At 40.0% G+C, this 16,810-nt stretch overlaps 1 protein-coding gene across 1 annotated transcript in view; it reads left to right on the forward strand.

Annotated features, from left to right (window-relative positions):
• Positions 1–16,810, forward strand: part of ENPP2 (ectonucleotide pyrophosphatase/phosphodiesterase 2) — a gene marked incomplete at its 5' end in the record, with an annotated part of 56,364 nt that overhangs the window by 36,358 nt on the left and 3,196 nt on the right. The window contains 11 exons of the mRNA XM_084213102.1: positions 2,744–2,775; positions 3,576–3,703; positions 5,650–5,737; positions 5,859–5,946; positions 6,891–7,063; positions 7,350–7,398; positions 9,816–9,952; positions 10,424–10,559; positions 11,297–11,374; positions 13,940–14,072; positions 14,663–14,819. Coding sequence (XP_084069228.1) covers positions 2,744–2,775; positions 3,576–3,703; positions 5,650–5,737; positions 5,859–5,946; positions 6,891–7,063; positions 7,350–7,398; positions 9,816–9,952; positions 10,424–10,559; positions 11,297–11,374; positions 13,940–14,072; positions 14,663–14,819 — 1,199 coding nt within the window. The remainder of the gene's footprint in view (positions 1–2,743; positions 2,776–3,575; positions 3,704–5,649; positions 5,738–5,858; positions 5,947–6,890; positions 7,064–7,349; positions 7,399–9,815; positions 9,953–10,423; positions 10,560–11,296; positions 11,375–13,939; positions 14,073–14,662; positions 14,820–16,810) is intronic.

Consider the following 16,810-nt stretch of genomic DNA (forward strand, 5'->3'; position numbering starts at 1 on the left):
TTTGCCAGCAGTTTAAGCTACCATGCAAACTATGTAACTTATAAATAACCCATAAGTACCTGTGGTTTTTGCGCCATATGTTTCCAAGAGGGACAACTTTTGATAAAGGGGAAATCTGACATCTGGGATAGCCAAGTGTTCCCTCACAATACTTCAAATATGCTCTGGGTGAGGACAAATTTCCTAGAAAGAGCTGTCTTTGAGGGTTAAATACTTCCAGAATAATAGCAAAAATTTTAAGAATGTGGTAGAACATCCGTAGTACTGATTTGTGTATGCATTTTTCTTACTATAAATTTTTTTTGCCTGGTAAAAAATGTTTATAGCAAAATAAATGCATACATAAATCAGTATTTGGGTATTTATGCTCAGGGAATATATGATGAATGTGTAAATATTTGTAGAAGATTGTGCACGTTATTCAAATTTTGTAGACTAGCATGAGACTGAATTCCTACACTACACAGTCTACTGAGAACAAATTTCAGTTCTGAGAAGTCTTTTTTTTTTTTTTTTAAAGATCTTTCAATCCTTGTCTTTCCAAATTGCTGAGAAAAATAAGTTTTCCTTAGAGAATGAATGGTAATATGTTTCAAAAAGATCAGCTTGTCTGTGTGACCTCTGAGTCATACCACTGGTTTTCCCACAATAATGTTTTCCTCTTTTGGCCTCTGTGTGCAGCTTCCTAGTTTGAATATTTGCAATTGCTTATAAATCAGCAGTTTGAATGTAGAACAAATAAGCATGTTTCTTACCTTTAGAACTGGGGTTTACCTCCTTAATGGCAAATTATCAAATTCTTTATTCTTTATTGTTCCATAGTACTGTCTCAATACTGCAAACACACATTTGCAATGCAAAAGCCTGCAGCTTGTATTTTGAGATGCAATAGAGCCCATTTCAAGCTCAGCAAGGTCATGCCTTAAGTAACTGAAACAATTGTATTTGAACAAGAGATTTTCACTTCCCAAGATGTTCTTTTAGCCTATTTTTCCTCTCGTCACTAAAAAATGTTTCCCCCACCCCCCCAGAAGAGCACAGTTAGTATGGACTGTTACTGGGTTTGGGCTTTCTACATCTTGCATGTCCCTTTAATAGCTCAAAAACAAATCCAGAATATTTTACTGTTGCTTTTCACTTACTCAGCAGTAGCCTGTGATACTGGTCAAATGTTAAAAGTGACCAAAAAATGCTACATATTTATCTTACTCCTTCTGACAGAGTGCATTGTTGCATTCAAGTATGCTTTCAAAATTTTTTGAAGGAAAGTCATTGTGTTTGGGGATAATTTTTTTTTTAAAGTAAATTAAAACAGACAAAAGTTTTGAAAGTATGTGTTTGCAGAAAACAAAATAGGTATTATCTAAGGCCCAGATTATAAAACAGTGAGAACGCTACTGAAGCAACTACATGTCAGCAGGCCATCACACAGCATGTGCAGGACTGCCAGGGGATCAGGCCCACCCAGCATGGGTTTAGGGAAGTCAGGTCCTGCTTGGCCAACATGGTCTCCTGTGGCAAGGTGACCTGCTTCTGTGGATAATGTTCACCTGGACTTTTGTAGAGTCTTTGATATTGTCTCCTACATCATTCTCTTGGAGAAACTGTGGCATGGACAGGTGCACCCTGCAGTGGGTAAAAAACTCTCTGCATGGCTGGGCCCAGTGTTCCCCAGGGCTCAGTATCAGGGCCAGTTGTGTTTAATATCTTTATTGATGATCTGAATGAGAGGATCAAGGACACCCTGAATCAGTTTGCAGACAACACCAAGCTGGGCATGAGTGTTGATCTGCTGGAGGGTGGGGGAGCTCTGCAGAGGAATCTGGACAGGCTGGATCAGTGGCCCAAGGCCAGTGGTGTGAGGTTCAACAAGGCCAAGGGCTGGGTCCTGCACTTGGGTCACAACAACCCCCTGCAGTCCCACAGGCTGGGGAAGAGTGGCTGGAAAGCTGCCCTTGGGAAAGGACCTGGGGGTGCTGGTCAACAGTGACTGAACATGAGCCAGGGTGTGCCCATGGCCAAGAGGGTCAATGGCATCCTGGCCTGGATAGAAACAGTGTGGCCAGCAGGACCAGGACAGGGATTGTTCTGGTCCTGTAATGGTCTGTATTTGGCACTGGTGAGGCCACACCTCAAATCTTGGGTTCATATTTGGGCCCCTCACTCAAAAAAGGACATTGAAGGGGAGGGGTTTGTCCAGAGAAGGGCAACGGAGCTGGGGAAGGGTCTGGAGCACAAGTCTGACAGCTGAGGGAGCTGGGGGTGTTTGTCTCCTCAAGAAAAGGAGGCTCTGGGGAGACCTTGTCACTCTACAGCTCCCTGAAAGGAGACTGTAGCCAGGTGGGGGTCGGTCTCTTCCCCCAGGTAACAAAAGACAGGACAAGAGGAAAAGTCCTCAAGTTGCGCGAGGGAGGGGAGGTTCAGATTGGATATTATGAAAAATTCCTTTATGAAAAAGGTGGTCAAGCACTGGAATAGGCCACTCAGGAAAGTGGTGGAGTCACCATCCCTGGAGATGTTTAAAAGACGGGGCACTTGTGTACGTGGTTTAGTGATAGACTTGGCAGTGACGGATTAAGGGTTGGACTTGATCTTAAACATCTTTTCCAACCCAAATGATTCTGTGATCCTATGATAAATACAAAGCGCTTTTAGTAAAGGTCAGGGAAGTATGCTTATGTAAACCTTGTGTTTTCTTTTGGAAATTTTTGATATTTTCTATTTTTTTTACCTTTGTTTACAGATGATCCTAAAATGATTGTTGCCAACCTTACAGTAAGTATTTAGGACTGGGAGGTCTCTGTCTATACTTCACTGTTCACTTCTTGATTTGTAGTATTATTCAGTTTTCTTTTCTCACTCTTTGACAGAAAAATCAACCAACCATTATTAAAAATAAAGAATGTTAAATGCTGCCCTTCATGAGCACAGATTAATGTTAGTCATGTTTTCCACTGTTTGCTGCTCTAGTAGCTTTTATAACCTTTTTGGCCAGTACAGAGACAGAATCTCCCCGACTGTCTTTACTGCCTGAATTGAGTCTATTTATTCATTGCTTCAGAATTGGAAAGTAATCTTTTAGGGTAAATATTTTACTAGCACTTTGAAGACGCTGAAAAAGTGCTTTTGATAGCCTTCAACTCTAACCTTGCCATTAATGGAAGAAAAATGTTTAAAATTAAAACTAAAAAAACAAAAGCAAAAAAAAATCCCCACAAGTTTTGTAACCAGATGGCTTTAAATATATCTGCAGATGAGGTGTATTTTTGAGCATTCAGGTTTCCGCTGGAACTTAAACTTTGGTCCAGTCCTAATAAAATTATTCATCTGTGAATTAAGTACGTGTAATATTTTGTTTGATAGTTTCATAAAGACTGTCACGAGAATGAAACTTTCCAAATATATATTTGAATGGCACCCTGGGCCTTGGCTGCATGTAAATACTGGACTAAATATTCTAGGTGTACACTTTGTTTTCCAGACACCATCAGTGATGACCTTAACAGCTTGATTTCTGTAGTCTGTGCATCTTAAGCTAACTGACAGTGTGCTATTTGTAACCATTTCTTTTTCAGTGTAGAAAGCCTGACCAGCACTTCAAGCCTTACCTGAAGCAGCACCTGCCTAAACGCCTGCACTATGCTAACAACCGAAGAATTGAGGATGTCCATTTATTGGTGGATCGCAAATGGCACGTGGCAAGGTAAACCCTTGTGTTTGCTTCCATCCTGAGTTCCAGTCCTTTCTTCTGAGGAAATGGGACGCTTAGGATTGCCCTGTCTGATAACATCCTCCTCCCCTACCCTGTGAGAAAGAGGAGTTGTGAGAACACAAAATATTTTTAAGTGTGGGAAAAGCAGTTGATAGATAAAAAGTAGAAACCCAGACTGATTTGCTCAAGCAGCTTGGTGGCTTTGACTGATTAGCTCAAATGTAGAAGCTGATAAATTTTTCTAATGAGGTGCAAGCTTAGTCCAACAGGGGAGCAGGGAATATGGGAGGAAGGGAGGAAGGCTTATGTGGTGAGGTGATGTTAGGGAACAGGAGTTTGAGTGGATGCAGTAGGTGAATGGAAAGGAAACAGAGATATTGGCAGAGTGGGTGAATGTCTGAGAACATGTGGAAGGATGTCACAGGGTGGCTGTCAAAGTGCTGTGCTGGCAGTGTATTGCATTTCAGAACAAATGCACAGAAAGCCAGGATGCTTTAGCTCTGGAAAAAACTCTGGTTTGGGTTGCTCTTAGCCATATGACTCTGAATTTTTGGTTACTGGGCAGTATTTATTAGTTAGCTAAAAATTGAATGAGGAAAAAACAGTTGGCACATCCATGTAGAGAGTGAACAGGAGAGGAGTAGCCTTTGTTTATGGATGGGGCTTTCTATTTGAATATACTTTGACACGGGTTGTGTGTTGCAGTATGAGAATGGTGGGGCCTTTTTTGTATGAATCTGACTCAGTGCTTCTTGGAAGATGACACAGCTTTTGGCTCATGGTAGACTGTTATGAGCTTTACATTATGATAGGATTTTTTGCCCATATAGCTGTCAGGCAAACACACAGTGTGTTGTAAGTGCCTTTTGACATCTGTTCTTATCTTTCCATGAATTATGCAAGGATCACTCTGCCGAAGCAGTGAATGAGAAACCCCATTTGCTTTCTTGCATAACTCCACTGGCTGCTGGCAGGCTGCCCCGTGGTTGGGGTTATGTATATTTCAAAGAATCACACTCTGAAGTTTAGGTCTATAAAAGATTTAGTGTTAAGAATTGTACTGAAATGGATCGGATTGCCCAGGTTGATTTACATTTAGTAATTTCTTATTAATTACATCAGTCTTTCTTCAGCTTATTTATTACTTTTCAGAGATCTTATTCACCAGTAATTCATTCATTAGTGTAAATTTGTAGTTACAGGAAAATGGTAGTTGCAGCCCTAATTGCTGTAACTCTAGTAATTTATAAGGCCACAATCAAACTTTGAGCATAATCTTATTGCAGATGAAGAAATTAATTTGTAGGAAAATGTGGGTCCTCTGCATGTATTCCCTGCACGTGGCCCTATAAAACTGTATAAAAGTACTCTGAAATAAGCTGGTGATTATAATTCCTATGACACAATACTTATTTTTCCACATATTTTGTAAAAAAACCCATCTCAATGACAAGCTGATTAGCATTCCTATGGTACTTATTTTCCCAGCTATTTGTCTTTGTGAAGATCCTTCTTTTTTCAGCTTTTTTTCTGCTACCCATTTTTGTTTATTGGGCTGAAGGCAAACAGGTGAAAGCACTTTATATCATTGTATGACAATTGCAGTATTGTAACATCACAAAAGTCCTTTCTGAGCAGCTTCTGTTGGACTGGAGGTCCAACACGTCCAGTCTGCAGGAGATTGTGATATGAGAAACTCTGAGAAAATAATAGATACTGAAAAAAACCTCTTATTTTTATCAATAATAGGAGTTGTTTCTTAGAGTGGGAGTAGAAGGAGAAACCCTGGGGATGCTGTATAAACCTGCAAGTCCCTATTACTGCTACTCATGAAAGATAAATTATTACCATGCATTGCCCTGAAACCTTATCCTTCCTGCCCAGAAGGATATTGTCAGCCACCTTTGAGGAAAATTTCTTATATTCTTTCAATTTAGGAAAGCCATGGATGTTTACAAGAAACCAACAGGAAAATGTTTCTTTCATGGAGACCATGGCTATGACAACAAGATTAACAGCATGCAGGTATGAGCAATGTCTGAGCGGGTCATTGAAGGTCTCATAAATGTAAATATTCAGTGAAAATCCCCTAGATTTTAATGCTCTTCTTTCATATTCTTATTTTCTTTTTTTTTTTTTTTTTAAGACTGTCTTTATAGGTTATGGCCCTACCTTCAAGTACAAGACCAAAGTGCCTCCTTTTGAAAACATTGAACTTTACAACGTCATGTGTGGTAAGATGCCTGCTTGAGAAATTGCAAAAGCAGCAACTTATTTTAATAGGGCTTTATTTAGGCACCCATAAGCACATGCCCTGACTTCCTTTCAGTGGTTTTTTTTTCCCTAGTCCCCCTTTCCCAAGCACCTGCCAGGAGGGCTGAAGGCCCTTCTCAGGGGTCTCAGTTCAGCTGGTCAGTAAAGGGGGTAACTACAGTTCTGATGTTTGCAGCTTGACAGAAATCAAATGGACACCTCTACAATGTGTGATGTCCACATCCCAGCTGTGTAGGAAGGAGATTTCTATTCAGAGACTGCTTCTGCATCTGCAGGTCTCATGCAGCAGTTCAGGTTGATCACTTAATCATACAAGGAAATGCCATAGAAAACTACGTTTCCTGAATTTGTACTGAAGCTGTGAAGAAGAATCTGATGATGCATACAGATGTTCATTAGGGTCTTTTCTTGAGTATTGATTTTCTAGAACAATGAAACTTTCAAGGTGTAATTCACAATGAAACTTTAATGAAACTCCCAGGTGTTTCAAAGATGTAACTCCCCTTTTTGCCCCAAACATGAAATGTTTAACTACCTCAGTGGTAGTTAGCCCTTATTTAGAAATCACTGTGTTGCAGATGTTTGGAGTGAGGTCAGCACATGGACCGCAGGTTTGCACTGGAAGCTGAAGGAATAGTTATAATAAAACTTTGTCCAGTTTTAGACTTTTCCAGCATCTTGATGCAAATTAACATTTTATCATAAAGCCAAAGATACTATTCATGTGACATTTACAATTTTATTTGGACAAAAAAAATCAGTGTTTTTATTACATTAAAAGCTTTCACTAACATGCTGTGGGTGTAAACAGTATTACTAAGAAACGTGCTGGCTAGATAGACTTGCTGCTTGAATATATGTTTACAGTGTAACCACCATTCATTTTTCCTTGGTGTTTTCATAGATCTGCTTGGATTAAAGCCTGCTCCCAATAATGGCACCCATGGAAGTTTAAATCACCTGCTGAGAGTCAGTGTTTATAAACCAACTGTGCCAGATGAAGTTGCTAAACCGCTGTATCCTGTGGCTCTACCTTCTGCATCAGATTTCGATATAGGATGTACATGTGATGATAAGGTAGGTGTGTAGGATCTGTGGAAGCCTCCACTATTAGTGGTAGTTTTGGTAAAGCTGTAGCCTTTTTATTTGTTTTGAGAGGGTTTGATCTGTAAGAATTCCCCAGGTCTCTCCTGTGAAGTCTTTGTGCCCCCTTGGAAAAATTACTGGTTTTTGTAAAAGAGGAGACAGGAAAATCCTCACTGTCTTATAGCACTAGTTTTGTTTTGTTAGATGCTAGTGAAACAGGATGTTGAAGTGCTCCAGGGATCCTAATCTCATTCCTTTTTTTTCTGTTCTTGAGAAGAACAAGCTGGATGAACTCAACAAGCGCTTTCATGTCAAGGGAACTGAAGGTAAGAGCCTGGTGCCTCAGTTAATGAAAGCTGATTTAATTTTCTTTTGTAAATTACTTTGCATCATTAATACCAGAGCAACTCCTGGTGTGGTTTAGTTAATGTGTAGTGAACTGTCTTTTCAAGTACCTGCCAAGGTAGGCACAGACACACATGAGATTCGTGGGCAAGGTGAGAAAGTACACAGTACCTTTTGCTGAAGCAGGACTAAAGTATTGTTCAAAGCAGTGCGAGTTTCCATTCCATCACCTCTAGAAGTTTTAAGCCCAGATGTGAAGGCAGAGACAAGAGAAAAGAAGAGGGTGCATGAGGCAGTACTCTGTTCAGCTACAGGCTGTAAATGGGGAAGAAACCAGACTCTGTTTGCAGGCTGGGTTTTACCATAGTTACCCAGGCTTAGGTTTCACCTAGAAAGGATGCTACAGCTGCTTTGACAGTCCCTGAGCGAGTCAGTGCTTGACTCTTAGGGTCCAGGTTACACAGTGAAACAAGTGCTCTGCATGCTCAGGCTGCCCAGTGCAATTCTGCTCCTCTTCAGTGTTCAAGTCAATGTTACTCCCAGGAGAAAGCATTCCCAGCTCTCCTGGCCACTAGTTCCTGCTGTGTGCCAGCACTGACTTCTGTGTGGCTGCACTCTCAGCTGCATCAGGGCTGTGGTCCAGGTTTAAGTGGGGCAATAGGAGGAGATGAGAGGGGATGGGAGCTGCTTTTCTGAGCAACATTACTGACTGAAAGGCTCACCAAAGCAGAGTTTTCCTTCTCATAGTGGTGATCGAGTTCAGCATAACAATTCACAGCACTTCCCTTACCATAACAATTGTCCAAATTAGCAAATTCTGTAGCTTTCATTTTAGGCATAGATTTTTTGAGGTCACTCAAATTGCATTGTTTAGATGATTAAGGAGATTTGTTTTAATTCCTTTATGAAGGTATTTTCAGTTTCTCTGTTGTGAAAGGGCAATGCAGCTATCCTTTAGTTTCAAAAGGTGACTGTAGTCCTCTTCTTTGTGAGTTAAATTGCCTTTCTGCAGCTTTCATCTTGTTGTACTGATTTTCTCAATTAAAGAAGAGCTACTCCTCACTGTGGCAATTTATGGCATCAGGAAAAAACATCCTCACTGTTGTATTTCAAATATCAACATCTTTATTTTGGTTTCTGGTTTTCATTCTTCTCCACTGCAGTAATATAAAAATAGTATTTTTGTTGTATTTTAAGATGTAAGTATTTAAACCAGTTGCATTTGCTCATTTGTCAATTCTCTATTAAATGGCATGATGTGTCCTTATTTAAACAAGCAGTTCTACTTCATGCAAGTTTTATGTTCCTTCGTGGTGCACTTTACAACATGGTGCACCACGTTGTATTCCCAGGCAGAAGAAAAAGATGACTTCAGCTTCTCTTGAATAAAGCAAGTTTATAATCTTTGTCCTTAGAGGAGGCATTTCCTACTTTTTTCCTTGTGCCCTATAAAAACATCCTCTGTTTGTACTCAAGCACTAATAAAATATGCCCTTTCTTTCAGTTTAAATGCCTATCTGGGAACTGTGTTAGGCCACTTTCCTTGTTTCTGTGTTTTAATTTCCAAAAGCAAGCCAAGTGTGTTTGCCAAAAGGTTATCAAATTCAATGGACTGTACAGGACAATGCAAGATTATCCAGGAAATTTATTTTTCTTCTATCCCTTTCAATTTTTTTTTTCTTTTTGTAAGCAAGCTTGTCAGAGTTATCTAAGGACATTTAACCATAACATATTGAAAGAGGGGCTGTTTTTACAGAGCTGGATGTGTCTTTTTGTAGCCAAAGTTAGGAAAAGGTGGTTTTTTTAGTTTGTTTCTTTGATATTATGGACAAAAAAGAGCACATCAGTCTTCAGAACAAATCTGTTTCACCCAAGTGGGAAAAAACTACTCTTTGAATGAGTGACCGCTTTTGCCCCCCTTTGAGATAAAAAAAAAAAACAAAACAACAACAAAAACAAACACAAACATAAGAAGGAGAGAAAGTCCACTGAAGAGTGGCAGGACTGATAGGCTAGGGACTGATTTAAAGCTGTGGAAAGAAATTCCTTATCACCTCATGTGTGACTGACACGTGGGCACAAAGATTGTTACAGAGTCTCCAGTTTCTGGAAAAAACATCCTCTCTCCACCCTGTGACACAACAAGCTTTCAAGTGGAGAAGGGACTTTTAATCCCTAAGGGTGTTTGTGAACCTGGAGTGGGGATGGCAGCCAGAACAGTTGAAGACTTCTTGTTCTCTCTGTGTCAAAAGATTTCCTTAGTAGCTACTTGGGGTCAGTATCCCATTAATGATCACTGAAAAAAATCAACATCTGATGGAAAGACAACCCCCCTTTCCTTTTTTCATCCTTAAGATTTTCAGTAATAAATGTAAATGTAATTTCTTTTGATTTTTAGAGAAGCATCTTTTGTATGGACGCCCTGCTGTACTGTACCGCACAAAATACAATATCTTGCATCACCACGACTTTGAAAGTGGCTACAGTGAAACATTCCTGATGCCTCTGTGGACATCCTACACTATTTCCAAACAGGTTAGTGCTCTCTCTACTCTTGAAATGTGCTTTAAAAATCTTGGGAAAATTTCTTTTCTATCTGTGTTCTTCAAGTCCTAAAATTTCCCTTCCCCAGGGAAATTTTCCCACCAAAAATTATGTCAAAGTGCCATTGTAAACCATGCCCAAATTCTTTTATTTCCTTAATGAGAGAACAGTTTTAATGGGAAGGGCTGTGTATTTCTTCTCCTGTTTTATTTTTAAGTTTTCTTCAATGGGGTTTTGTTTTATTATGAGCCATTTCATTTGAATTTTCTCCCGTGGAGATTTCTGCTCCCTGAAGAAGGGGCTGTGCAGCAATGCAGGAGCAGGATTTGGTGGTACAGCCAAGTGGTTTATTTTACTGCATGCAAGGCCTTCTGTGTAGTCTGTCAACAGTATGACCTAGTTTCCTTTTATTTGTAAAAGCTGAAAGTCCATTTTTTGTTGTCTCCATGTTCCTCAATGCAGGCGGAGGTATCGGGGGTCCCGGAGCATCTGGCCAGCTGTGTGAGGCCTGACCTCCGCATTTCTCCGGGAAACAGCCAGAGCTGTGCCGCCTACAGAGGCGACAAACAGCTCTCCTACGGATTCCTTTTTCCTCCTCGTAAGTTTACACAGCTTTTTGTACCGAGGGATTTTGTAGTTTTCTTGTTTTGTCGGGAAAACCTGTGGTGTAAACATACTTCAGGCAAACCCCATCAGTAAGATAAACATATTTTTGATTTATAAATAAGAATTAGACTCTTGCATTCTGTAAAAGTTTCTACCATCCTATAGAAATAGTGGTAGTAGAAAGCCTGTGTAAAACAAGCATCCTCAATTCTCTTGATGCACTTGCTTTTCTCCAATATTGGATCCATGATCTTCTGGGATTAGTAAATGTTGAAGGGGCACAACTGTCTCACAGTTTTGAACCTCATTGCTCTGTCTTCCTCACTCAGTGACTGAAATATTTTATGGTGAATTTCTGAAATGGAATTACAGAGGCTCACTCAGAACTAGAAGATATTCCCACACTCCTCTCCCAAGAAATTGTTGGCATCTTTTATAAAAACCTGCAGAACTCTCTGCCTTTTAAGACAGCAAAAAGAGATAAGCTATATGAAAATATTTTGAGCTGATTGACAGTTGAAGCAAAGATAATATTCTTCCTTTCCATGTTTAGCTGTCTCATTAAAGACAAATTCTGTGTATGTAGTGTGCACTTCTGAATATAACATTCAGATTGCTGTTTAGATTATGGTATTCCCTTTGGTTAATCTCTGAAGCCATTTTCAAAACATATTCTCTGAAATTCTTTTCTTTCATCTTATTAATATTTTTTTGTTTCCCTGTTTTCAGAATTAAGTTCCTCTGCAGAAGCAAAATACGATGCTTTTCTAATAACAAATATCATTCCAATGTATCCTGCCTTCAAAAGTAAGTGCTCTTTCCATGACTATACTTCTCTTTACCAGCAAGCTTTTTTTTTTTTTTTTACTTTGTATTGAATTATGGCATGAATTAGAGAAGTTTAGAACATTAAATTCAGTTACCTGTAGCCAGCAGCTAGTACCTGTGGATACCTGCATAGTGCTTGGTATGGGCAGGCAAAATACCACAAGAAATGCTTAAGTTTAAAGAAAGGTTTCTTTTCCTTGGTGCTGGGTTAATGTAAGGGCACAGTCGTGCTGTAGGTCCACAGCTGTGCTTTGTGCCACAGTAATTCACTTTCTGTAAGACCATTCAGATTTTCTTGTCTGTAGTCCAACCTAGTGCAGAACATACTTAGGCAACAACTGGAGCCTGAGAGTGTGCACAAGCCTGGGAGTGTGCCCTTGGTATTTTGTAGTTCAGGGACAAGTGATTACATTTTATTTGTCTATCCAAGCCCTTAGAGGGAGACTGAACATATTTATTACCTATAAAAATAAAAAAAGAAGAGAAAACGAATTTATGGAAAATGAGGGATGATTTAAACCTGTCTGAAACTTTCAGTGCTGCAGGGTTATATTACTAACATTTCTTTTGTCTGCACATCCCTTTTCTCTCTAGTCTTGCCAAGAGGTAGGAAAACCATCAGGCTATTCTGGTGGCATTCTTGGCTTGGCGGGAATTGACAAGACTTGGAAGAATCTCAAGAGCCTGTTGTGAGATTTCCAATTCAGATTTTAGGCCAGAGAAGTTTGGATAAACATCAAAGCCTATGGGAGCCTATTCCTTTTTAACCAGAAAAGAGTGTTTTTAACTGAAAAACCTCTGTGTAGGACCAAGTGATATTTGCTGGAAATTTGAGCAAAAGCACTTGACTGATTAAAGAGTGAAAAATTATTGGGGATTTCCCACTCCTGAATCACTTCATAAAAATGCTTTTAATGCTAATGTTATTATAATATAAATATTTGACTGAAATGCTAATCACAGGAGAACAACCCACCTCTAGCTGCCCATTTTGTCTAGTGGCCTTCATCACATGTGGGTGACAGATTCCTTACAAAAAAAATCTGGTACTAACGTCATTCCTGGGGAAATACAAACCACTCCATGTGTACAGGTTGCAGTGCTGAGAGCCAAGTATAAGCTCATTACATGGATCTTTTTCCATGACAGGTTAAATAGGAGGTGGCAGTGCTATGCTGTGCTGGCTATGGTGGTAGTGCTGGCTGCAGAGGCCCCCTCCTCTGCTTTGTGTTTATAGTTCACTGTCCCATGCCATCCCCACTGGCACTAATTCTGTGTCCACTTTTTCTGTAATGAGCCTGGCTTAAGCAGGTCCTGCTTTGCTGGAGCTCCAAGCATGATACCCCTGGGCTGGCCCCTCATGGCCCTGGCATTGCTCTGTATGTGGTTGCAGCGGGAAGTAGAGCTGCAATCTGATTTGGATACAAAACTCGAGGCAGTGGGACAAAGAGAGTCTTTCTTTTTTGGAGTGTTTTTATTGATAAAGCAGATACAAAGGAGGAGTGAACAGCTGCAGGAGTGGTATTACCAAGTGATCAGGTTGATGTTCTTGTTAGACCACTGCAGGTGGGGCCTGGGCATCAGCCCCAGCTGGGACTGCATGTGGCACTGAGCAGTGTTAGAACAAGGTGTTCAAGGGGGCTTTCTAAGGCTGTCGTTGGCACCAGCTCCAGGGAACCATGGACTTAATGGTCTGAGCTGGCAAGAGAAGAGTTAAACTCTTACAAGTCTGAGAAGTTTTGTCTACCCACACTTCTGTTAGTTAAAATAAAAAGGAAAAGAAGAAAAGAATTATATCACTGGAGGTTCCAGTGTGGTTCCCATCTCTGCGAGAATCTTAACTTTGAGAGGAGGACATGGTGGGAGAAAGTGTATTGTGCTCTTCCCAAAGGTTGCTGAAATGACATGACTTTGGTTATCCTTGATGGCACCTAGTTTAAAAGTTAAACATTTTGTATCGAAGAAGAATTTAACTAAATGAAATCGCATTTCTCTTTCTTTTGAAATGTTTGGTTTTAGCTTTTAATTATGGTACTGTATCCTTTTTAAGATTAATAAAAACCCCCTAACACACCATCCCAGCAGAGTTCCCTGTAAGCAGACAACAAAGGCAGTGTTTAAAGAGATATCAAAAACCTGTGAATAGCTGTGTCTGCAGCTTGGTGAAGGAACAGCAGAATCTTGGTGCAAGGCCTATGGCAATGCTGTCCTGGGAGTGGTAGCATGTATTTCCTTTATCACTGTTTGGGAGGAAAAAATCCACAGAGAACAAAGTCTGAATAGGCTTTATTGACAAAACTGAATGAAGCTGCAGTAACTCTGCAATGCTTAGTCTTTCATTTCCCCTACTGTCATATGAATAATATCCTCTAGATTTTTATCTTGAGGAAGAAAAAACTTTATAATCTTGGCATATTTTGGCTTATCCAAATGTTGGTGTGCTATGGGGTTTTTGTTTGGTTGGGTTTTTTCAGTTTGTTTTGGGTTTTTTTTAATACATTTTGGTTGATTGGTTGGTTTGGGTTGGTTTTTTTTCCCCCACAGAGGTATGGAACTATTTCCAAAGGGTTTTGGTGAAGAGATATGCCACTGAACGAAATGGAGTCAATGTTATAAGTGGACCAATCTTTGACTATGACTATGATGGTTTACATGACACACCTGACAAAATAAAACAGTAAGTGTTTGTCTTTAAATTGCTTTGCTGTTGCTTCTCTTAATGATGACTTTATCTTTAAAAAATAATTAACTGCACATTATTTAATTTTTTGGGAGGAGACATAATTTTCTAGCTCTTTCTAAAGTTATTGGGACTGAATGCCCACGTAGGTAGGACAGTGGTTAAAATAAGGAAATGACAATTCAGCACTTAACTATTCACCTTGACTTTGAAATTGTTTTCATTTTCCAGACAAAGTTCAATTTGGTTCCACATAGTCTGTTGTCTCTAAAATTCTCCTTACTTAAGGAGAATTTAAGACTGAGGAGGAACTACTGCTACTGAGTTACACGCTCAAGTCTGTTAATTCAGCAGTGCATTCTCTCTGTGTCTCTGAACTGAAGAAGACTTTCAGCACTGCATGAGGTATTTCAGTAGCACAGTGTGAGCTAATTGGATGCTCACTTTCAATAGTGTTCAGGAATCAAACACATTTCAACTATGTATGTGTGTCCTCACACGTAGGAGAGGAAAGACCATGTTGTTTGTGTAACCTTCTTCCAAACAAGTTCATCCTTTGTGGATAAATATTTGCTTTATTCCCCCAGGTTTGTGGAAGGCAGTGCAATCCCTGTTCCAACGCATTACTATGCCATCATAACCAGCTGCTTAGATTTCACTCAGCCTGCTGACAAGTGTGATGGACCACTGTCTGTCCTCTCATACATCCTTCCCCACCGGCCTGACAACGATGAGAGCTGCAATGTAAGTTCAGTTGCACTGCTGCAGCCCTGTGGTAAACATGCCTCTGAGACATGTGAAAGCCTATTACTATTAGAAACAAGTGTTCACTAATGTCTTGCATGGGAAGCACAGAGCTGTGCCTCTGTTGAAGTGTCATTAGCTCATTAGATAAAAGCATTCCTCCATGACAGCAGCAAAAGTATGGAACTATTACTGTGCTAAAATTGTCTGGAAGAAGTGACATACAGTAGGTTGGCAGTATTGTTTTTTGCCTGTAGGATTCTACATTTTGTCACTTTAACTTCAGAGCACACTGCAGAGAGGCTGTATGCATAAACATATTGTGCTGGCACAAGCCTGATGTTTTTATGGAGGTCAGTTTCCATTTGCAGATACAATGCAATCTGTCTGCTATAGCAGTCTGGGTGCATCAGTCAGCATGATTACATCCAACCCACACAGTATTAAAAGTATATGCTGTAACCTGCCAAGGGTAGAGTGCCTATTCTTGCTGCTTCCAGAACACCTTGATTCAAGGGAAAAGTTTGGCTTCTTATTACAGAGATGGCCAAATACCCTCCTGGTTTCTCTTCTATCTTCCATTAGGATGCAAGATCCTCTACTGTAAGAATCTTGATGAAGGCTTTGGTCTGGCCAGCACTGCAGAAAGTGCACACTTGGCAGCTGATTGTGTGGCAGGAGGGTGTTGGGTCCCCCGTGGGCTCTGGCACTCCGTGAGGACAGCACAGCTCCCAGGCAGCTGTATTTAGACTTGTCCTTCCGCCTGAACTTGTTCTCCCATTACGCAGCTGGGTGGATTCCTGCACACAGACACTTCACTATGGGCTGCCAGGAGACTGTTTCCTGAATGAACGCATTAATGTTATGAATTTTGTATTGGCAAAAAAGTGAAGACTCCTGTTCCAGCTACAGGCAGAAATAGTTATTTCAGCTCTGTACACAATTCACCTGGAACACTGTTTCTTTCTCACTCATCAAACAACCGTTTCCTGAATGAATGCATTAATGTTATAAATTTTGTATTGGCAAAAAGAGCTAAGACTCCTATTCCAGCTACGAGCAGAAATAGTCATTCCAACTCTGAGCACAATTGACCTTGAACACTGTCTCTTTTTCATTCAACAAACATTGCTTGCTTTCAGGGCCCATGCTTTTGGAGCAGTATCCCTCTCTCTGGAGCAGGTCTGGCCTTGTTTGGATCTCAGCTGTTATGGGCAGAGACGTCTTTCACCAGAAATCTCTGGAAGTCCTACATATATTGCATTGTGGCTTTTCCCTGGACTGCTTTTCTCTGAATCAAGATCCAGTTAGTGATCTGGAAATTACTATTTTGGTAGTTATTAGTGTCTCTGCCCTGTAACTCTGCCAATATGTAATTTTATGACAAAGTAACTTATTTTTTCCTCCTTATATTATGTGTCATAGCCCTCTTAAAGTGCTGAAATCTTTTTTATGAGCTCTTTACAATAAGGGTCTCTTTTAGTCCTTGATTTCTTACATTTCAAACCAGGCTTCTTTTCTCTGTAGGTCATGCTATTTGTAAATACATATGGTGTATGTATTTACAGCTTGACAGAATCTTCCATGCTTCTGCAAGGTCATTAGCAGATATTGGTCCATGCCCTTTATATAGCAAAGAACCACTCCAAAATATTTAAATGTTGCTCTTGAATGAAAATATAGTTAGGCAAATTTTTGCCATTGAAATCCATAATTGAAATCCAGACTTACTTTTGCACACGATGTTCCTTCTTATTTGTTCAAAGAAGTGATTTCATAAAACCTCATCATAGTTCATGGATGAAATGCATGGGATAATATAGGAATTTTACCTTAACGTCTCCACCATTTCTTTTAAGATTTGAAGAAATACTAGTTTTCCCTCTGCTCTAGCTGTACACAGATTCTCTTCACACAGCTGTTGAAGAACACCACTACTCTTCTCATCTGAATTTGTTCCTTTTCTAAACTGTGTTTATTGCTGAGATTAT

This window comes from Fringilla coelebs (genome assembly GCF_963513975.1).
Source record: "Fringilla coelebs genome assembly, chromosome: 1".
Taxonomy (NCBI): domain Eukaryota; kingdom Metazoa; phylum Chordata; class Aves; order Passeriformes; family Fringillidae; genus Fringilla; species Fringilla coelebs.